At 41.2% G+C, this 23,399-nt stretch overlaps 1 protein-coding gene across 1 annotated transcript in view; it reads left to right on the forward strand.

Annotated features, from left to right (window-relative positions):
- Window positions 1–23,399, forward strand: part of LOC124775274 (agrin-like) — a 369,325-nt gene that overhangs the window by 314,836 nt on the left and 31,090 nt on the right. The window contains exon 19 of the mRNA XM_047250112.1: window positions 5,296–5,552. Coding sequence (XP_047106068.1) covers window positions 5,296–5,552 — 257 coding nt within the window. The remainder of the gene's footprint in view (window positions 1–5,295; window positions 5,553–23,399) is intronic.

Genomic DNA, 23,399 nt, shown 5'->3' on the forward strand with positions numbered 1-23,399 from the left:
TCCGCATCCACCTCATTTACCTGATCTTACGCTCTCGGATTTTCGTCTTTTCCGCTCTCTATCGAACAACCTTCAAGGAACTTCCTTTCCGGACGAAAATGCGCTGCGAACATTGCTCGACAAGTTATTCGCCTCAAAACCACGTGATTTCTACAGTCGAGAAATCGAAAAGTTACACCAACGTTGGAAGACTGTCGTAAACAGTGAAGGAGAATATATTACTGATGCCTAGAGCCTCTATTACGTACCTATGTTGTGTTTATTAAACTATGCAAAAACCTCTACTAACTCGTGCGCCAATCTAACAGATGTTAAGTTAGAGAGTATTATAATTAAAGCATTTCTTACAAGTTGACCTTATGCACTGGCCCTCTCTGATTTAAAAAAAAAATCTCAAATAAATGGGCTTTGAAGGTCAGAAGACTTCCGAGCATTTTTAAGTACGAAACATTTGTAAATTACTGACGAATTCATCGGCAGCTCAGCACTTAGGGTAACTGAAATGAAACATAATAAATTCGCTGATTCGAATCTCACTACTACTAATGGTCTTACTTTTTTTAATCTCACATTTATTAACAATTGAAAATGTTAATTAAAAAATATGGAATCACAATTTTTACTAAAAATTGTTCACTCTTACTTTTAATTACTATTTGCACGAAAATGACAGGTTCACAACAAACTACAGGGGAGTCAGGGGTAACCACAGCCATGGTCTCCGAGCTGATAGTCCATGCTGCTGCAAACGCCGTCGAACTGTCCGTGCAGATGGTTGTTGTCTTGCAAACGTACCCAACTGTTGACTCAGGGATCGAGACGTGGCTGCAAGATCCGTTACAGCCATGCGGATAAGACGCCTGTCATCCCGACTGCTAGTGAAACGAGGCCGTTGGGATCCAGCACGGCGTTCCGTATTACCCTCCTGAACCCACCGATTCCATATTCTGCTAACAGTCATTGGATCTCGATCAACGAGAGCAGCAATGTAGCGATACAACAAACCGCAATCGCGATAGGCTACAATCCGACCTTTATCAAAGTTGGAAACGTGATGGTACGCATTTCTCCTCCTTACGCGAGGCATCACAACAACGTTTCACCAGGCAACGCCGGTCAACTGCTGTTTGTGTATGAGAAATCGGTAGGGAACTTTCCTCATGTCAGCACGTCGTAGGTGTCGCCACCGGCGCAAACCTTTCGCGTCTGTAGTACGTCATTTCGTGATGTAGCAATTTTAATGGCCAGTAGTGTACATCCTACACACCTACGTGATTAGTCATTTTAGAAATTCTGATGGAATGTTATCTATCCCTTCTGCCTTATTTGATCGTAAGTCCTCCAAAGCTCTTTTAAATTCTGATTCTAATACCGGGTCCCCTACCTCTTCTAAATCGACTCCTCTTTCTTCTTTTTAGGGATGTCCATTTCTCTTCAACTGTACTGCCTCCTGAACTATTCCCTGCTTCTGTACCTATAGTCTCAGAGAACTTCAAGCGTAACTCGTCATTCCTTAGTACTTACGTAACCCCACTTCTTTGTGTATTGATTCTTCCTGACTAATGTCTTAAACTTGAGCCTACTCTTCGTCGCTACTATGTTGTGGCCTGAGTCTATATTTGCTCCTGTGTACGCCTTACAATCCAGAATCTGATTTCGGAATCTCTGTCTGACTATGATGTAACCTAATTGAAATTTCCCGTATCACCCAGCCTTTTCCAAGTATACCTCCTCCTCCAGTGATTCCTGAACAGAGTATTCGCTATTAGTAGCTGAAGCTTATTACAGACCCCAGTTAATATTTCTCCTCTCTCATTCCTTGTCCCATGTCCACATTCTCCTGTAACCTTTTCTTCTACTCCTTCCCCTGCAACTGAATTCCAGTCCCCCATGAATATTAGATTTTCATCTCCCTTTACATACTGTATTATCCTTTCGATATCCTCATACAGTTTCTCTATCTCTTCGTTTTCAGCTTCCGACGTAGGCATGTATGCCTGAACTATCGTTGTTGGTGTTGGTTTGTTGTCGCTTCTGATAAGAATAACCCTATCACTGAACTGTTCACAGTAACACACTCTCTGCCCTACCTTCCTACTCGTAACGAATCCTACTCCCGTTATACCATTTTCTGCTGCTGTTGATATTACCCTATACTTATCTGACCATAAATCCTTGTCTTCTTTCCACTTCACTTCACTGACCCCTACCATATCTAGCTTGAGTCTTTGCATTTCCGTTTCCAGATTTTCTAGTTTCCCTACCACGTTCAAGCATCTGACATTTCACGCCAAGACTCGTACAATGTTATTATCTCGTTGATTATTCAATCTTTTTCTCATGGTAACCTCCCCCTTGGCAGTCCCCTCGTTGAGATCCGAATGGAGGACTATTCCGGAATCTTTCGCTAAAGGAGAGTTGCTTCCCTTAATTGTATATTATGTGAGGAAATACACGTAACTATAAGCGACGTAGTGTATATAAGTTTCTGACAAGGGAACCTCCCCATCGCACCCCCCTCAGATTTAGTTATAAGTTGGCACAGTGGATAGGCCTTGAAAAACTGAACACAGATCAATCGAGAAAACAGGAAGAAGTTGTGTGGAACTATGAAAAAATTAGTAAAATATACAAACTGAGTAGTCCATGCGAAGATATGCAACATCAAGGAGAACACGAGCCAAGGAGTGCCGTGGGTCCGTGGTTAGCGAGAGCAGCTACGGAACGAGAGGTCCTAGGTTCAAGTCTTCCCTCGAGTGAAAAGTTTAATTTTTTATTTTTGTTTATGTGACAAACTCTTACGTTTTCATCACTTTTTTGGGAGTGATTATCATATCCACAAGAAAACCTAAATCGGACAATACAGAAGAATCTTTTTACCCATTCGCTAAGTGTACAACTTAGGTGGGTCGACAACATATTCCTGTCATGTGACGCACATGCCGTCACCAGTGTCGTATAGAATATATCAGACGTGTTTTCCTGTGGAGGAATCGGTTGACCTATGACCTTGCAATCAAATGTTTTCGGTTCCCATTGGAGAGGCACGTCCTTTCGTCTACTAATCTCACGGTTTTGCGGTGCTGTCGCAAAACACAGACACTAAACTTATTACAGTGAACAGAGACAGAAAGTAAAATTTTCAGCGGTGGGAAGACTTGAACCTAGAACCTATTGTTCCGCAGTTACTCACGCTAACCACGGGACCACGGGAGCTAACATTCACCTTGATGTTGCTTATCTTCGCATGGACTACTCAGTTTGTATATTTTACTAATTTTTTTCATAGTTCCACACAACTTCTTCCTGTTTTCTCGATTGACCTGTGTTCAGTTTTTCAAGTCCTATCCACTGTGCCAGCTTATAACTAAATCTGAGGAGGGTGCGATGGGGAGGTTCCCTTGTGAGATGTAATACCGACTATTTATGTCACAGCATATTGTGGGGTCCACGGGGCTTTCCTTGACAGTAAACACTTGTCTTGCCAAAAGTCGAGAGGAGTATGCTTATAACCAGGTATATCTTTGCTGTATTTATCTTTTCAAATATGTTTTATGTCAAGTGAGCATTGGCGCAAATATCAAGTGAACTAAACATAAAGTTCTAAGAAACTCCACTAGTAAAAAAATTGAGAAAAACTCGCACAAAACACTCGACGACGCTGTATTGTGACATCTAAAACGATCACTTGAAAACAACATAACAGCCGAAACGGGATCGTCATGTGTTAACAACGAACTAAAAAATCGGTGTGCAGTAAGAACTAGAAAAAGACTTACAGCATTCATTGACTGTTGTGATCCGATCAGAAAATAAACAAAGTTTGTTATTTAACATTTCCATCTGTTGGCAAATATGAAACTGAAAAAATTAAGAAGAATATAGGTACCTGCGAGATTCGAACCAGTGAGGGCATAACTACAATCCGATCGCAACACGAGCTGAGCTTTCGATGAATTCGTTAATCACCTACAAATTTTTGGACTTAACGGAGATCGGTAATCTTACCGTGATCAAAAACTGTTTTTTCCAGTTTGCTTTATGATTGTCTCTTACTGTTTTAAGAAGATGATGAGAGAGGACCTGAAAGGGCCACTTCTTAAGGTCGACCTGTCAGAGGTTTATTAACAATGACAATGTCATATGGAGTGCAGTTGTGAAGCACTGTGAGAGCTGCGGCAGCGGTGCGCATTCCTGTAGTTCAGGATAGGGATGGGCAAATATCGATATATATTGTATCGATGTATATCAGATCCGTATGTATTATCGATACAAAAAGATCAACATTTGGATATGTCAGTTGATATTTTCAAAATTTACAGGAATTTAAAAAAATATTAATCTAACTCACAGAAATGATTAACAAACATTAACCAATAAAAGGTATACATTGAATTATAAAATCACTTATTTACAAAAAACTAATGTATAAGGTGCATGTATTGTCGATACATAAAAATCGACATTTGGATATATCGGTGGATTTTTCAAAATTTGCAGGAATTTAAAAAATTAATCTAAGTCACAGAAATGAATAGATAGACGATAACAGAACTTTCTGTTTAATATGTTGCCCTGTCAGTCTGATTTTGTTATCTGCCACAACCAAATCTACTAAGGATGCCACTCTTTCAGTCAAACGGGAGAGGCTTGGCATATTAAGTATTGTTGAGCAATTTCCGACAAAAAAGGGTGTGAAATGACGACTATGAACCCACAACTTCGCAGGATCACAGTTCCGTCCTAAATTTGGTTAAGCGGGATATTGTTTTAGCTCGTTTGACAGAGAATCAGAGTTTGGAATTTCTTGTGCGACTGAGCTTCCGGACAATAGTTTTCATGCCATAACCAAACTGAAGGCTAGTTAGTCTTCTTGTATTATATCTACAGCTCTTTGTTCAGGTGACAATTGGCCCATTCGCTTACCGTTTTTTCCACTACTGCAGCTGACACTGCAACAGGACTATCAGAGTGAATGAATATGAAACGTAGATACATCTGTTCAAATCTGGTGCTCATTTGTGGTGCTGAATATGAAATTAAATTAAGCCCATTGCAAGACATTTACTGTCAAATTGCAAAGATCGGTAGTTGTTGGATTGGGCAAGAAATCTGCTTATGAGAACTTTAGTGCCTATGAATCAAGAAAAGAGGAATGAAAATATCACTTTCGATATTCTGTATTGTATAGCGATTAACGAATATATCGATAATTTAAATATCGACGATGTATAGCGACAGTATTTTGATGGAAAACCGATATTTTGATATACTGATATTTTTTGCCGTCCCTAGTCCAGGAATGGAGGTGAGCCACTGCTCGAACGTGTCGTCCGGGCTGGACGGCGCGGTGCAGCGGCTGGTGGTGAACGGGCAGTCGCTGGAGAACCTGGGCGAGGACAGGCAGGGCGTGTTCCAATGGCAGGGCCCGCCCTGTGGCAGCAGAGACCTCCCCAGCCCCTGTCTGCACGGCGGCGTCTGCCAGCCGCTGCTCAACGCCTACTCCTGCCGCTGCCCGCCGCACTTCACCGGCGCCCACTGCCAACACCCCAGTGAGTACCAACTACATCTCTACCGTCAGAAACGTACGAGACACTGCTCGAACCTGTTTCACTGATATTTTGGTCATCACCCCTTCAACAAGTGTGACACGGCTCTCCATTCCTATCCCTTACCAGCTACCCTCTTCATTTTACCATACACTGTCTTATCAAAAGCATATGGACACTCATCGGTGAACGTTAACATGGGTTGTGTCCACCACTTGCCTCTACGACGGCTTGAAATCTGCGAAGGACACTTCCAATGAGTTATCTAAATGTCTGTGGCGGAATGGCAGTCCATTCTTACTCGAGAGCCGAAAACAGAGAAGGTGAAGTGAGGTGAGAAACGTTATGTGATACTTCCTAATATTGTGTTGGATCTCCTTTTGCCAGCGTATTGCAGCAACTGTATGTAGCATGGATTCAACGAGTCGTTGGAAGTCCACTGCAGAAATACTGAGCCACGCTGTGTCTGTAGTCTTCCATAATTGCTGGTGCAGGATTTTGTGCACGAACCGACTTCTCAATTATGTTCCATAAATGTTTATGGGATTCATGTCAGGCGATACTGGTGCCTAAATCATTCGCTCAAACTGTCCAGAATGCCCTTCAAACCAATCACAGGGAATTGTGGCCTGGTGACATGGCACATAGTCATCCATAAAAATTCCATCGTTGTTTAGGAACATAAAGTCCATGATCGGCTAAAAATGGTCCCCAAGTAGACGGACACAACCATTTCCAGTGAACTGTGGGTTCAGTTGGACCAGAAGACCCAGTCCAGTCCATGTAAACACAGTCCACACCATTAAGGAGTCACCACCAGCTTGCATAGTGCCTTGTTGACAGCTTGGCTCCATGGCTTTGTAGCTTACCATCAGCTCTTACCAACTGAAACCGGGACTTACCTGACCAGGCCACGGTTTTCCAGTCGCCTAGGGTCCAATAGACATGGTTACGAGCCCAGGAGAGGTGCTGCAGGTGATGTGCTTTCCTTAAGTGAAAGCCGTTGCCCACTGTGTTGTCTGTGGTGAGAGGTAATGCCTGAAATTTGATATTGTCGGCATACTTTTGTCACTGTGGATCTCGGAATATTGAATTCCCTAGCAATTTCCAAAATGGAATGTCCCATGCACCTAGTTCTTTCTACCAATCCGTGTTCAAAGTCTATTAATTCCCGTCGTGCGGGCATAATCACGTCAGAAACCTTTCCACTTGAATCACCTAGGTACAAATGACAGCTCCACCAATGAACTGCCGTTTTATACCTTGTGTACGCGATACTACCGTCATCTGCATATGTGCACATTGCTATCCCATGACTTTTGCCACCTCAGTGTACACTGGGCAAAAGAATAAATGATCACTGTTTAGAAACTACGCCATTTTCCACCATTTGACGCAGAAGTTTGAAGTTTGATTCAAAGGTTCATACAACCTTCTTATGCGATGGTGCAAAAGCGTGGCGCCCTACGACACTACCCTCACTCTCGACCTCACTTAAAACGGAGAGGTGTCGACGTATTCGGAGAAAAAGGCCAGAGCTCAGAAGTTCGTGTGAGGTGCAAAGGTGGGTTCATGCGCTCACATTGGCATCAGACTTTATCATAATTCTGCCCAACGCCACAGCGTATGTGTCACAGGGTGGGAACATCTTCACGTGCCCCCATACCCACATCTCACCGTTTCTCTTGACACCTCTCCATAGGAGGTCAGAACTGCGATACCCAGCGTTGAAATCACGCGTCTTTTTTATGGATAGCCAGGGAAAACATTTTAGACACACTTCTGTTCAGAATCGACACGAAAAGGCCGCAGGAGGAGGCATAAAGGATGTCGGTGAAACCACCCCTTTCTTTTGGGGTTTTCATTTAAACACATTTCGCCGGCGAATACAACAGTATAGAGTGCAAAGTACAACAGAATGACGCTCTTGACAACTTTTGGGATTGTCGACATTCGCTGGACTATTTACCCCTTCTCTAAGGACATCGTGTGACTGCAACCACGTTGAACATCATCTGACCACTCTGGAGGGTGCGCGACGGTAATTCTTGCTCTGGTATACAGGGTGGAGCCACTAGCGACTGTTCCAGATCATTCTCCGAAATTTTAACATGACCCAAAGCAAGAAATGGTATTTAGGTTACATCAGTCACTATCTGTTGTGTTCTCCTGTGGTGTGCCATGGGGGCGAAAGGGGGGACAGTGACACATTGTGTGAATAGAACGGTAAATTGTCCCTCTGAGACCTTCCAATTCCGCAATAAAATCAGTGCCAACCGCGCACATTTGTTGAACACTTTAAAAACGTACCCGTACAGAGATGGCCTGTTCCTAGGTGCCTGTGAGCAGGCAACCCCTGTGACACGCTACAACTAAGCGACACTACTCTGCCACAATAGAACCTGCTTGCAGACATGTAGAATCTGAGGGGTGTGGAATCAGTGACCTCATTCAAATACATGGGTGTAACACCTTGTATGGATATGAAATAGGTTGAGCAAATAGGCTCAGTCATAGGTACAGCAGGTGGTAGGCTTGGGTCCATTGGCAGAACACTAGGGAGATACAATCATTCAACAAAGGAGATTGCATACAAAACACTCATGTAACCTGCTCTACATTGTTACCCAAGTGTTTATGAACTTTAGTAAACAGAACTAGCATGGGATATTGAACGTAGACAACGAAGGACAGCACAAGTGCTCAAAGGTTTCATTGACCCATGAAAGTGCGTCACAGAGATGCTAAAAAAACTGAACTTGCAGAAGCTTGAAGATAGGCGGAAAATATCTGGAGAAAAGCCCATTTACAAAGTCTCAAGAACCAGCTTTAAATGATGAACTTTGGAATGTACATCTCACTCCCATAGGGATCGTGCGGTGAAGATCAGACGAATGACAGCAGGCACAGAGGCGTTTAAGCAGTCATTCCTCCTGTGTTCCACAACTGAATGGAATGGAAAAAAGGCCTAATAACTGACACAATAGCAAGCCCCCTCTGCCACAAAGTTCGCAGTGGTTTGCAGAGTATGGATGTACGTTCAGATGCAGATTGACAGTCTGCCTTATGTACACAATAGCTTAGCGCCCGCTGCTTCACTCACATGGTGCAGTACAGAATGCAGAGATTTTCTTTTGCTTTTTATTTAATCGAATTTTTATGTTGTTCTCAAATTGCAACACCTCCTAAGCTTTTCATGCTAATTAAGGCCATATAAAAATGATCTTTTCCGAATATACTCCCGACCAGAAAACGATTCTGGTAGCTGGAGTCCGAAGTTTTTGTTAATCATGCCTTTCGCGTTCTTGTGGAGATATTTCCATAGCAACTTTCAACCCCTAGCAGGTGTTTCTGTATATCTAACCAAGAAGTGAAATACCACATTTCATAAATTAGGTTAAACTTTTTTAATGTAACGAAATAGTTTCTTAAAAATTTTAATCCCCTATTGTACTCCCTTAGGGTTTGAATTTCCAGAGCCACTGAAACACATATTTTTCTTTATATCTAACGGAGAAGTTAAATCCAACTGTCATGGATGTGGCCTTAAAATCCTTTTGTAGTTCTTTAGCAATTATTAATTTTCAAAAAAAACTTTCACCTACTATTTTATCCCCTTAGTGGTTGAATTTCCAAAAATGCCGATGCATCTATTTTTTATTTTCTGGCTAAACACCGAATGCCAGTTTTCGTAGTTCCAGCTTCAAAATTCCTTTAATACTGACATATTTTCAAAAAGCCTTTCATCCCCTTAGGAGTGAAATTTCGGGCAATCTCTTCTTAAATGATGTCTACAGTATAAGATCCACACCATCTGCAAACTTCAAGTTTCTATCCTCAGCGGTTTGGGCTGGGCGATGATGAGTCAGTGAATTAGTCTGACCCTATTTCACCCCCTTAGGGGTTGAGTTTCCAAAGACAGTAAAACACGTATTTTTTCATCTCTAACCAAGAAGTCAAACACCAATTTTCAAAGATTTCGCTTTAAAAAAGCTTTTGCAATGAAACATTTTCATAAAACGTTTTTCCCCTATTTCACCCTCTTAGGTGAGATGCATATGTTTTACTTCTACTGCAGGAGCCTAATACAAATTTTCATAGATTTAGCTTCAAAAATGCTCTTACAATTAAATATTTTTATAAAAACTTTCATCCCCCATTCAACCCCCATAGGGGTTGAATTTCCAAAAACAATGAAACCTGTATCTTTTATTTCTAACTCAGAAGCCAAATATAAATTTTCATAGATTTCGGTTTAAAATTGCTTTCATAATAAGATATTCTCATAAAGAGATCTCATCCTTTATTTTAACCCTTAGCGGTTCAATATCCAGAAACACTGAAACACCTTTTTTGTTTTATTATTTATAACCAAGAAGTCAAATACCGATGTTCATATATGTAGTTTTAAAAATACTTCAGTAGTTTTTTAATAATGATATGATTTCAAAAAAAGCTTTCACCCACTATTTCACCCCCATAGAGTTAAATATCCAAAAATGCTGAAACACGCATTTATTTATTTCTGACTGAGAAACCAAATACCAGTTTTCATTTGTCTAGTTCAAAATTGCCGTAATAGCGGCATTTTTCAAAAAAACCTTCATCCCCTATTTCATCTGCCTAGGGTTGGTATTTCGAAAAACACCTTCTTAAATGACCCCTATAGTATAAGATCGAAATCTCCAAATTTCAAGTTTCTATCCTTAGCGTTTTGAACTGGGTGCTGATGGATGGTCTGCGTTGTGAGATTTGTTCAAATCTTTCCATTGGGCGAAATGCAATGGGGAAGCTAGCTGGCATTCTAGCGAGATCCTCTCGTGGGAATTCACAATCTGTAGTAGAAATAAGCTGATAGAGGAGCAGAAACGTAAGATCTGTGCCCTTCAGGTGCAGTTACAATACGCAAAGAAGAAACTAGATACGTTGAGGAGGGTGAGGGGTGCTAGGGAATGGGAACTGGCAGTTGGCAAGAAGGCAACTACGAGGAGGAGGTATTCAGACAGTTGTACTTTGCGTATACGCAATAGATTTGACCAGCTGACAGAGTTGAGTGGAGAGGAGCCTTTTGTTGCTGTGGGTCTAGGAAATATGCAGCAGTCCTCAGCAGTTAGGAGGCCTAAGCCAGTTGCAAAGACTAACAGAAAGAAGAAGGTTCTGCTATTAGATAGTTCACACGGTAGTGGTGTGGGCCAACAGTTCGAGCAAGTGTTCGGGAGTGAGTACCGGGTTACCAGCACTGTGAAGCCTCGTGCAGGGTTGGCTTAAGTGAGTGACAGCATACAGGAGTTACGTAGGAATTTTACGAAGGAGGATCAGGTAGCGATAGTGGGTGTAGCAGAGAATAGTCTTGATAGGAACAGGGATTGTGATGTAGGTGGTGACCTGGTAAAGATAGCTACTCAAACTGGTGGCACTAATGTGCATTTCGTGCAACTGTTTCTGTGTCATGATCGGCCTCATCTTAATGCAGCTGTAAAGCGTGTTAACACTGGGCTGGAGATGGCACTGATGGCAGAGGGCATGAGTCACATTGTAGTGGTGACAGTTGAATCTATCAGTAGATCGGGTTTCACTAGGCATGGCCTGCACCTCTATAGGATGGGAAGGGGAGGCAGACAAAGCTTATAGGTGACAGTGTAGTGGATGGTGGTGGGACCACTCATGGAAAAAATCGTGTAGTAGTGGTGTTAGAACTGCACATTCTTTAGACTGAAGTCAGCTGATACATATACGTGCTTGAAGGAAGTCCCTCAAGGAATCACCTCCAGAGGACGTCATGTTTCCAAGTAGAGAAGGAATTAGTATCTTTCATCAAAATATGAGAGATATTAGAGATAACGTTAATGAACTGTTTATAGAAGTTCACTCTGAAATTTTTGGTATATTGGAGCACCACTTAAATAATTTGACAATTCAGAGGTTTCCTTTACCAGGATACAGATTAGCTAGCTGTTTTTGAAAGAGTTCCTTGCGAAGTGGGGAGTGGCCATGTACATAAAAAACAGCATTCCATTTGAGTCCATAGATGTAGCAGCGCACTGCACTGAACAGATATTTGAATGATGTGCAGGGGCAGTTGAATTTAGTGAAACTAAACTTAAAATTTTTGTTGTTTATAGGTCCTCTAACTCTGTCTTCAAAGAATTTCTGCTCAAGCTAGAGAGGGTTCTTGATTCACTTTATAGGAAGTACCAGAAATTAGTTATATGTGGTGACTTCAATGCTAATTTTGTATATGACTGTGGAAGAAAATGAATCTTAGTAGATCTCCTTAATTCATATGATCTGTTGCAGATTGTGCTTTTTCCAACTAGGGTGCAGGAGAACAGTAGCACAGCCATAGACAATATTTTTATTCATTCTTCATTAGTAGAAGGGCATTCTGTTAATAAAAGGGCAGATATCCTTTCAGACCATGATGCACAAATTTTAACACCAAAGGTTTGTGCACTAAAACAAATGTCACATGTAACTACAAATTATGTAGGAAAGTTAATCTGACGGCAATAGAGAGTTTTTAAACCTCGTCAAGGAACAAGAGTGGCAGGATGTTTATAGAGCCAATAACATGGACGACATTTGTAATGCCTTCCTTAACACATTTATCATGCTCTTTAAGAGTTGCTTTTCATTAGAACGTCCTAAATAGGGTACTAGCAGTAAAAGGCAGCCTGGGTGGCTGGCTAGTGGAATAAGAATATCCTGTAGAACAAAGTGGGAATTATATCAAAATGTTAGAAGTAGTCAAAATCAACCTACACTAGCCCATTACAAATAGTATTTTAAGGTGCTTAAAAATGTTATTAGGAAGGCAAGGAGTATGCGGTATGCAAATAGAATAGCTAATTCACAGGTTAAAATTAAAACCATATGGTCAGCTGTGAAGGAAGTGTCTGGTCAGCGGCACAAGGTCGACAATATAAAATCAGTTCGCAGTAAAAATATTTCTGTTACCGATAAATCAGATATATGTACAGTATTTAACAATCATTTTCTGAGCATTGCTGGTGAATTAAATAAATATTTAGTTTCTACAGGGAATCAAATTACTTTCTTGGCAAATGCCTTTCCGAGACTGATGTCTGAAATAATCCTCTCAGATACAGACAAGGGGAAATTGAGACAATAATTAAATCACTGAAGACAAAGGATTCTCATGGATATGATGGAGTGCCTAGTAGAGCATTAAAGTACTGTGCTGCACATGTTAGCCCTGTACTTGGTCATATATGTAATTTTTCCTTTAGGAACGGTCACATTCCTGAACGATTAAAGCGCTCAGTAGTAAAGCCACTTCATAAAAAGGGAGAAAGGGATAATGCAGACAATTTAGACCCATTTCTATGCCATCAGTGTTTGCTAAAGTTATTGAAAAGGCTGTGTATGTAAGGATAATAGATCATTTTATATCACACGATTTGCTATAAAATGTACAGTTCAGCGTGAGATGACGTTAAACAACTGAAAATGCTATATTCTCTTTTCTCTGTGAGTTACTGGATAGGTGAAACAAAAGGTTTCGAACGCTAGGCATATTTTTTTATTTAACTAAGCCGTTTCATTGCATTGATCACAAAATATTGCTCCATAAAATACAAAATCAAGTAGGGGTAATGCAGGAGTAGGTTTAATAATGAATAAAAAATAGGAGTGCGGGTAACCTACTACAAACAGCATAGTGAACGCATTATTGTGGCCAAGATAGACACGAAGCCCACGCCAACTACAGTAGTACAAGTTTATATGCCAACTAGCTCAGCAGATGATGAAGAAGTTGATGAAGTGTATGATGAGGTAACAGAAATTATTCAGGTAGTGAAGGGAGATGAAAATTTAATAGTCATGGGTGACTGGAATTCGACTGTAGGAAAAGGAAGAGAAGGAAACGTAGTAGGTGAATACGGATTGGGGCTAAGAAATGAGGAAGCCGCCTGGTAGAATTTTGCACAGAGCATAACTTAATCATAGCTAACACTTGGTTCAAGAATCATGAAAGAAGATTGTATACATGGAAGAACCCGGGAGATACTAAAAGGTTTCAGATAGATCATATAATGGTAAGACAGAGATTTAGGAACCAGATTTTGAATTGTAAGACATTTCCAAGAGCAGATGTGGACTCTGACCACAATCTATTGGTTATGAACTGTAGAATAAAACTGAAGAAACTGCAAAAAGGTGGGAATTTAAGGAGATGGGACCTGGATAAACTGAAAGAACCAGAGGTTGTACAGAGTTTCAGGGAGAGCATAAGGAAACAATTGACAGGAATGGGGGAAAGAAATACAGTCGAAGAAGAATGGGTAGCTTTGAGGGATGAAGTAGTGAAGGCAGCAGACGATCAAGTAGGTAAAAAGATGAGGGCTAGTAGAAATCTTTGGGTAACAGAAGAGATACTGAATTTAATTGATGAAAAAAGATAATATAAAAATGCAGTAAATGTAGCAGGCAGAAAGGGGTACAAAGGTCTCAAAAATGAGATCGACAGGAAGTGCAAAATGACTAAACAGGGATGGCTAGAGGACAAATGTAAGGATGTAGAGGCTTATCTCACAAGGGGTAAGATAGATACTGCATACAGGAAGATATTATGGAAATGGAAGAGGAGGAAGATGAAGATGAAATGGGAGATATGATACTGCGTGAAGAGTTTGACAGAGCACTGAAAGACCTAAGTCGAAACAAGGCCCCGGGAGTAGACAACATTCCATTAGAACTACTGACAGACTTGGGAGAGCCAGTCCTGACAAAACTCTGCCATCTGGTGACAAGATGTATGAGACAGGCGAAGTTCCCTCAGACTTCAAGAAGAATATAATAATTCCAATCCCAAAGAAAGCAGGTGTTGACAGATGTGAAAATTACCGAACTATCAGTTTAATAAGTCACAGTTGCAAAATACTAACGCGAATTATTTACAGATCAATGGAAAATTGGTAGAAGTCGATCTCGGGGAAGATCAATTTGGATTCCGTAGAAATGTTGGAACACGTGAGGCAATACTGGCCTTACGACTTATCTTAGAAGAAAGATTAAGGAAAGGCAAACCTATGTTTCTAGCATTTGTACACTTAGAGAAAGCTTTGGACAATGTTGACTGGAATACTCTCTTTCAAATTCTGAAGGTGACAGGGGTAAAATACAGGAAGCGAAAGGCTATTTACAATTTGTACAGAAAGCAGAAGGCAGTTATAAGAGTCGAGGGACATGAAAAAGAAGCTGTGGTTGGGAAGGGAGTGAGACAGGGCTGTAGCCTCTCCCCGATGCTATTCAATCTGCATTTTGAGCAAGCAGTAAAGGAAATGAAAGAAAATTTCGGAGTAGGTATTAAAATCCATGGAGAAGAAATAAAAACTTTGAGGTTCGCCGATGACATTGTAATTCTGTCAGAGACGGCAAAGGACTTGGAAGAGCAGTTTAATGGAATGGACAGTGTCTTGAAAGCAGGGTATAAGATGAACATAAACAAAAGCAAAACGAGGATAATGCAATGTAGTCGAATTAAGTCGGGTGATGCTGCGGGTATTAGATTAGGAAATGAGACACTTAAAGTAGTAAAGGAGTTTTGCTATTTGGGGAGCAAAATAACTGATGATGGTCGAAGTAGAGAGGATATAAAATGTAGACTGGCAATGGCAAGGAAAGCGATTCTGAAGAAGAGAAATTTGTTAACATCGAATATTGATTTAAGTGTCAGGAAGTCGTTTCTGAAAGCATTTGTATGGAGTGTGGCCATGTATGGAAGTGTAACACGGACGATAAATGTGTAGTTTGGACAAGAAGAGAATAGAGGCTTTCGAAATGTGGTGCGACAGAAGAATGCTTAAGATTAGGTATTAATGAGGAGGTATTGAACAGAATTGGAGAGAAGAGGAGTTTGTGGCACAACTTGTCTAGAAGAAGGGACCGGTTGGTAGGATATGTTCTGAGGCATCAAGGGATCGCCAATTTAGTACTGGAGGGCAGGGTGGAGGGTAAAAATCGTAGAGAGAGACCAAGAGATGAATACACTAACCAGATTCAGAAGGATGTAGGCTGCAGTAGGTACTGGAAGATGAAGAGGCTTGCACAGGATAGAGCAGCATGGAGAGCTGCATCAAACCAGTCTCAGGACTGAAGACCACAACAACAACATGTTGGACCATTACAGAATATGGTGAGTAACTCACAATTGGGTCACATGTTACTTTTACAACAGACAGAAAAAGGTCATTATTCACAGTGTTGAGAATGGTTGTGATGTGGGGTCTGAGTGAGGTATGGTCAAATGGGGGGTACCCCAGGGATCTGTGTTGGGGCCACTCCTGTTCCTTATTTATATAAATGATATGCCCTCTAGTATTATGGGTAACTCTAAAATATTTCTGTTTGCTGATGACCCTAGCTTGGTTCTAAAGGATGTTGTGTGCAACATTGGCTCTGTATCAAATAGTGCAGTTCATGACATAAGTTCATGGCTTGTAGAGAATAAACACGCTAAATCACAGTAAGACTCAGTTTTTACAGTTTCTGAAGCACAATTCGACAAAACTCGATGTTTTACTTTCACAGATTTGGCATATGATCAGTGAAACTGAACAGTTCAAATTTCTGGGTGTTCATATAGATAGTAAACGGTTGTGGAAAGCCCATGTTTAGGATCTTTTTAAAAGACTGAATGCTGCCATTTTTACTATTTGAATGGTATCTGAAGTAAGTGATCGTTTGGCACAAAAATTAGTCTACTTTCCTTATTTTCATTCGCTTACGTCCTATGGTATTCTATGTTGGGGTAACTCTTCCCATTCTAAAAGAATATTTTTGGCTCAGAAAAGGGCAGCTCGGGTAATAAGTGGTGTAAGTTTATGAACCTCTTGTCGATCCCTATTCACTAGTCTGGGTATTTTGACATTGGCTTCTGAATAAATATATTCTTTACTGTCGTTTCTTGTTAACAATATTAGCTTATTCCTGAGAATAAGCAGCTTTCACTCAGTTAATACTTGGCAGAAATCAAATCTGCATTTCGATCGGACTTGCTTAACTCTTGTGCAGAATAGTGTGCAGTATACTACTACATCCATTTTCAATAAGCTATCACTCGAATTCAAAAATCTTAGCAGTAATCCACGCTCTTTCAAATCTAAACTAAAGAGTTTCCTCATGGGTCACTCCATTTATTCTGTTGAGGAGTTCCTTGATAAATTAAGCTGATTCTTCTGTTATATTGTTGACTGCGTTTAGTTAAACTTATGGCTTGACTTTTTTTAGTTTCATAAACATTTTATTTTCGTCTGTTATTACTTTTTTTTGTAATTTCATATGCTGACATATTCCATTATCTTGCAGATTTGCCCGTCAGTTTGGTCCTACGGAACTTGACATGCAAATAAATAAATTTGCCAGTCAGTTAGTCAGGACATTGCCTTTTACATTGAAGAGCCAAAAAACTGGTACCTTGCCTAATATCGAGTAGGACTCCCACAAGCATGCAGAAGTGCTGCGGCACGATGTGGCATGGACTCAACTAATGTCTGAAGTAGTGCTGGAGGGAAATGACACCAGTAATCCAGCAGGGCTGTCCATAAATCCATAAGAGTAAAAAAAATGGTTCAAATGGCTCTGAGCACTATGCGACTTAACTTCTGAGGTCATCAGTCGCCTAGAACTTAGAACTAATTAAACCTAACTAACCTAAGGACATCACACACATCCATGCCCGAGGCAGGATTCGAACCTGCGACCGAAGCGGTCGCTCGGCTCCAGACTGTAGCGCCTAGAACCGCACGGCCACTCCGGCCGGCTCCCACAAGAGTACAAGGGGGTGGAGCTCTCTTCTGAACAGCACGTTGCAAAGCACCCCAGATATGCTCAATAATATTCATGTCTGCGGAGCTTGTTGGCCAGAGGAAGTATTTAAACTCAGAAGAGTGTTCCTGGAGCCACTCTGTCGCAATCTGGACGTGTGGGGTGTCGCATTGACCTGTTGGATTTTCGCAAGTCTGTGGGAAAGCACAATGTACATGAGTGGATGCAGGTGATCAGTAAGAATGCTTACATATGTGTCACCTGTCAGAGTTTGTATCTAGACGTATCAGGGGTCCCATATCACTCCAATTGCATACGCCTCACACCATTACAGAGCCTCTATCAGCTTGAACATTCCCCTGCTGACATGCAGGATCCATGGATTCATGAGGTCGTCTTCGTATCCATACGCGTCCATCTGCTTGATACAATTGGAAACGATGTTCGAGCAAGCAGGCAACATGTTTCCACTCATCAACAGCCCAATGTCGTTGTTGACAGACACAGGTGATTCGTAAGGCTTTGTGTCATGCAGTCATCAAAGGTAGATGAGTGGTTCTTCAGCTCTGAAAGCCCATATCGATGATGCTTTGTTGAACACTTCGCACGCTGCCACTTGTTGGTGGCCCAGCTTTGAAATCTGCAGAAATTTGCGAAAGTGTTGCTCTTCTGTCACACTGAATGATTCTCTTCAGTTATCGTTGGTCCCATTCTTGCAGGATCTTTTTTTCCGGCGAAATGGTCACACAGGAAAATCCCCACATCATCGCTACCTCGTAGATAGCTTGTCCCATCACTCATGTGCTGACTACAACAACTGTTCAAACTCACTGCCATTGTAGCGGCAGTAACTGATCTAACAATTGCACCTGACCCTTGTTGTCGCCGTTGCCGACTGCAGCGCCGAATTCTGCCTGTTTACATACCCGTGTATTTGAATATGCTTGCCTTTACCAGTTTCTTTGGCACTTCAATGTATATATAGTGCTCTGCCGTCTGAGCTACCCAAGCACGACTCACGGCCCGTCCTCACAGCCTTACTTCTGCCAGTAGGCCCTACCTCGTCTCCTACTTTCCAAACAAGTAGGAGACGAGGTACTGGCAGAAGTAAGGCTGTGAGGATGGGCTGTGAGTCCGGCTTGGGTAGCTCAGATGGTAGAGCACTTGCCCGCGAAAGGCAAAGGTCCCGAGTTCGATTCTCGGTCCGGCACACAGTTTTAATCTCCCAGGAAGTTTCATATCAGCGCACACTCCACTGCATAGTGAAAATCTCGTTCTGGAATCATTGTTGGCCATATCTGAGATGCCTTGCGACATGCTGTTCAGAAGCTATCTCCACCCCCTCGTACTCTCACGGATTTATGGACAGCTCTGCAGGATTCATGGTGTCGTTTCCCTCCAGCACTACTTCAAACATTAGTCGAGTCCATGCCACTTCGTTTGGCGACACTTCTGCGTGCTCGAGGGGGCCCTACACGATATTAGGGAGGTGTACCAGTTTCTTTGGCTCTTCGGTCTATATCGTGAGCAAATCTCAAGTTAGCGAGTCTCTTTCCGTTTATTCTGATTCCCCTTACTCTTAAAATGATTTTGGACATAGCCATCTCAAGAACTGCTATGAATAATTTCAGGGATATAGGATCACCCTGATTTATTCCTCTTCAAATGAAAATTCCCCTGTGCGTTTTCCAACACAAACAGAAGCTGTCGACGTATCATTGATGTTACATAATATGTTTATGTATCTTGTATGGCCAGTGCCTGTATAACTGTAGGGTGGTTGACAGAATCAAAAGCATTTTCAGAATCTACAGAAGCTATGCGTTGTGGCATTTCACTTTCACTGGCTCGACTAATTACGCCACACGGCGTGTGTACATTGTTCATTATGCTATAATCACTGCAGCATATAGCTTGTTCTGTGGCCTGTGCGTTTTCCAGAACACCATTGATGAGATTTGTCAAGACTTTGTAGATAACAGGTAGTGAGCTGATCGGACGATAATTCTTCAAATCGCAGATACATCCATTTTTGTATATAAGGATTATCTTTGCCTTGTTCCAGTGGGCGGGGATGCTGCCTTTTCCTATACAAGCCGTAACGATTTTAGACAGATGTTTTTCTGCTTCTTTACTAGTGAGCTTAAGTAGTACAACCATCAAACCATCATGACTCCTGCTTTGCCATTTTGCTTTTCATTTATAGCTTTCCTTATTTCTTTTGGGAGTATTTCTGAGTCTTTGTCGTTTTCATTCACTTAAAGTGTTCTCAGCGGTTCACGAGTTCTATCATACAGTTTGCTGTAAAAATTCCTTATATGACTACAGTTTCTTCCTTATCTGTAAAAGAACCCCTTATCACTGTGAATTGCTGTTAATTGTTTTTTACCAACCATCTCCCAAAAATATAACTATACACTCACATAAATTAGTCCTACGATTTTATAACTTCATCAGACTGTGTCTCGACATTAACCAACACATGAACTGCCTGTCTCTAATGTGATAATTGTAATTAGACCTTACCTATGAAGAGTAACTCTTCTTCCTTTGCCGTATTTTGATTTGCATCCGTAGTAGAAGTAATTATTACCCATTGCTGTTACTGGCAAAGAAATGTTTTAAAACAGGGCAAATAAGTTTAACAGTAATGTTTCAGTCTTAGCTCGAAATGTAAACAAACAGCGATATATATTCATGTTTGCTACAAGTGCAGTCCGCTGGGCTCACTCTGCAGATAATCCTCGTCTATGGTGGACTTCGAAGCATATGATCTTGCTATAACATAGACACGTCTTCAGCGGTATTTCATCTATGAGGCAAATGCGTACATCGAAAAGTTCTGTTTTCAGCGCGAAGTGAGCTAAAAAGGTATCAAATTTCGTGTTGAAAAACAATACCAAAAACATAGGTTTCAAAATACAGTACAGTTTATTGAAATTTTTAATATGCGCTCAACTGTAAAAGTAAGAAAGCATGAAAATAATGCAATAAATTCATTAGCACAGTCACATGCGCGAAGTTTTCTGTTCATAGTGTCATAGAAACATTTACGTTCAATAACCATTTTTAGTGTGTAGGTAGTGGAGAGCGGGCGTGGTAATTACGACGATGAATAATCACTCGCATTCCCGTCTCTTACTATGAGTACTTTTATCCTCGCAGCGTATGGACAATGCGTGTAGATAGAGCAAAGTTACTGTTGTTCTTGCTGCGGTAGGCAGCGATATTATTGGAGGGTAGAGCCAGTGGTTTACGTCCACACAAGTGTATATTTTTGTTAACAACAAACGGGGTTATCTGACACGTTTTGAAACTCTTTTTTTCTATTTCAAATACCCGGTATTTAGTTTTCGTGCTCAACCTAACGTCATTGATATATCGTGCGAAAAAAGTTACATTCCTTGAGTATGTTGTAGCTTTATTTCCTAACTCGTTGGGTACGCTAGTTAAAATCTGTTGCGCTTCTTCAGTAAGCCCTCCTGCCCATCTGGATTCGTCGGTAAATTTCACTTCGTAAGTTTCCTTAAATATCAGTTGCCCAGATAAACATATTGGTTAACATTTTTAGACAGTTGTCGTTCACTATTATTTATCTTACACATGCACACTTATTGTGCATATTTGTTTTGGACAGATTTATCTAAAGGTCCACTTTTTCGTAACTGTCTTGTGAATCCTTCGTAGATACAGAAGTAATTTCAGAGCTTCATAGCAAAGAAGTAAGGTCCATATTCACATTGTTAATACAAAAATATGTAATTTGCGTATACTGATGGAGTATGTTTACCTTTTACGTATCAAAGTATTCTACCTTCAAAAAACATTAGTTGGATTTATCAATAGTTTGACGTACAGTACGCTTTATATTCTTTCTGTTAAGTTCACTTCTGGGGTACGGCGTGTTCTCGAACTCAGCGAATCAGGTACAATGTATTTAGTTACGGTATATCAAAAAACTCAATTTCATAATCTTGAGCCCTCTTCAGTGGCGTTTCACGGGCTTTAGCTCTTAGGCCGGGTGCTGCTTCTCTTCCCCTTGCTCACGGCACAGAGGGTGCCGCGACAGCTTCTCTTGTAGACTTATGCGAGCCACAGTCGGACACGCATTTGCTCTCTCCCCCTTGGCTGTTTGTCTGCGACGCTGTAGCTGCAAAGGGCAGAAGTCGCATCACGCAGTCACACGAAAACCGCTTCTTCGCTGTTGGCCAGTTGTCAAAGTGTGGCTCTCTCGGAGACAACTCGAAGTTTCCGCTTGCAGTTCATGTTGACAGTGTAACCACTTGAGCTGCCAGTCACAACTTGTCCTCGCTACTTACTTGTGTCAGAGGCGAGTAATTGCCACAGAGAATCCAAGGCATCCTCATTCCAATAATATCTTTTGCAACACAGGCACTCCACTTGGACAATGAGCGCAGAACGAATATACACTTTCTAAAGCAGTGGGAATAATTACCCCTTCAGGAGTAAAATGAAAGTGGTGAAGGAGAAAAACGAAATTTGTTCAATAAAGATTTAGCGACCGCTCGAAATTATTTGTTTAAAAATAGTCACTTTACGAGAGTGGTTTGATAAGTCTGGTAAAAAAGCAAGAAAAAATGTTTGTTTCGTAAACTACTCACAGTCTCATTTGAGGGATACACATTTGGTCAAGCGATCCTTCAGCTTTCCTATCGGTAAAATGGATTCTGTAAATTCTACAAAATACTCATTGACTCATTTGATGAAAGTTTCTTCTCAGCAAGCCATCGTTTCAAGTTAGGGAATGGCAAGAAGTTACTTTGGATTACGTCTGGTGAGTAGGAGACATGAGGAACTAATTGAAATACCAGCTCATGCACTTTCGCCATTGTTATTGCTGATGTATTTATGATGGTGCATTATCCTGGTGAAGCAGCACGTTTCTGTGTGCCAACCTTGGTCTTATATCGGCCAATGCAAGTTTCAGACGATCCAATAATGAAGCATTATGGGGTCCGATTATGGTTCTGCCTTTTTTCAATTAATCGATAAAGATTATTTCTAGGAAATCCCAAGAAATAGTGACCATCACCTTACCAGTAGACAAAATGGTCTTTGATTTCTTCAGTGCTCTTTCACCAGCCTTTCTCCATTTTCTTGACTGCCGTTTTGACTCTGGTTTGTCATGATGATGGATCCAGGTTTCAACAACTGTAACAAATCGGCGCAAAATGTTTTGTGGACTTCGATATTGAAATACTGTGCCGGATGTGCTTTTGGTTGATGTGAGCAATCGCGGCACACACCCTCACATAGCTTCTTCGTAGCCAAATTTCCCAGCGGGATATTATATATTCGCTCAGTTTGTCCAACTGGCCTACAGTCTCAGCAATCTCAGGATTTTTTTTTCCATCTTCAGTGCTTGTCGAACCACATTTAAATTCATTAATCCAAAAGTAAATTATCTTCAATTATGGTGCAGAGTCCGTATGAAATGCATGCAATTCTGTTTTGATTTGTGTGGCAGTCGAACCCTTCAAATGAAAATGTTTAATGACAGCATGAAACTCGGTTCTCTCCATTTTCAACCACAGTTGATGCACTGACCAATTCAGATGGCTGTCAACAATGAACCTATTGCTTTATATTGTTAAAATTTTTTAGAGGATCCTTAGAACAATGAAGCTTACCAACCATGAAAACGCAACAAAAATATTGCATTCTTTCATGGAAATTTACCAGCCTTATCAAACCACCCTCATATTACTATTACAAAACAAACATACAACATTCAAAAAGGCCTTGATGACCCAATGGTAGCTACTGACAAGCCACTGCGTCCTGCTCAGCCCACGGGTATCACGGGATGTGCATATGGAGGGCATGTGGTCAGCACACCTCCGCCCCGGCCGTTGTCAGTTTCTGTAACCAGTGTTGCTACTTCCCAATTAACACCACAAGGGCTGAGTGCACCCCACTAGCCAACAGCACTTGGAAGACCCAGACAGTGACCCATCCAAGTGTTAGACAAGCCCAACAGCACTTAACTTCAGTGGTGTGTCGTGAACCAGTGTTACCACTGTAGCACGGCCATTGGTG

This window comes from Schistocerca piceifrons, chromosome 2 (assembly GCF_021461385.2).
Source record: "Schistocerca piceifrons isolate TAMUIC-IGC-003096 chromosome 2, iqSchPice1.1, whole genome shotgun sequence".
Classification (NCBI taxonomy): domain Eukaryota; kingdom Metazoa; phylum Arthropoda; class Insecta; order Orthoptera; family Acrididae; genus Schistocerca; species Schistocerca piceifrons.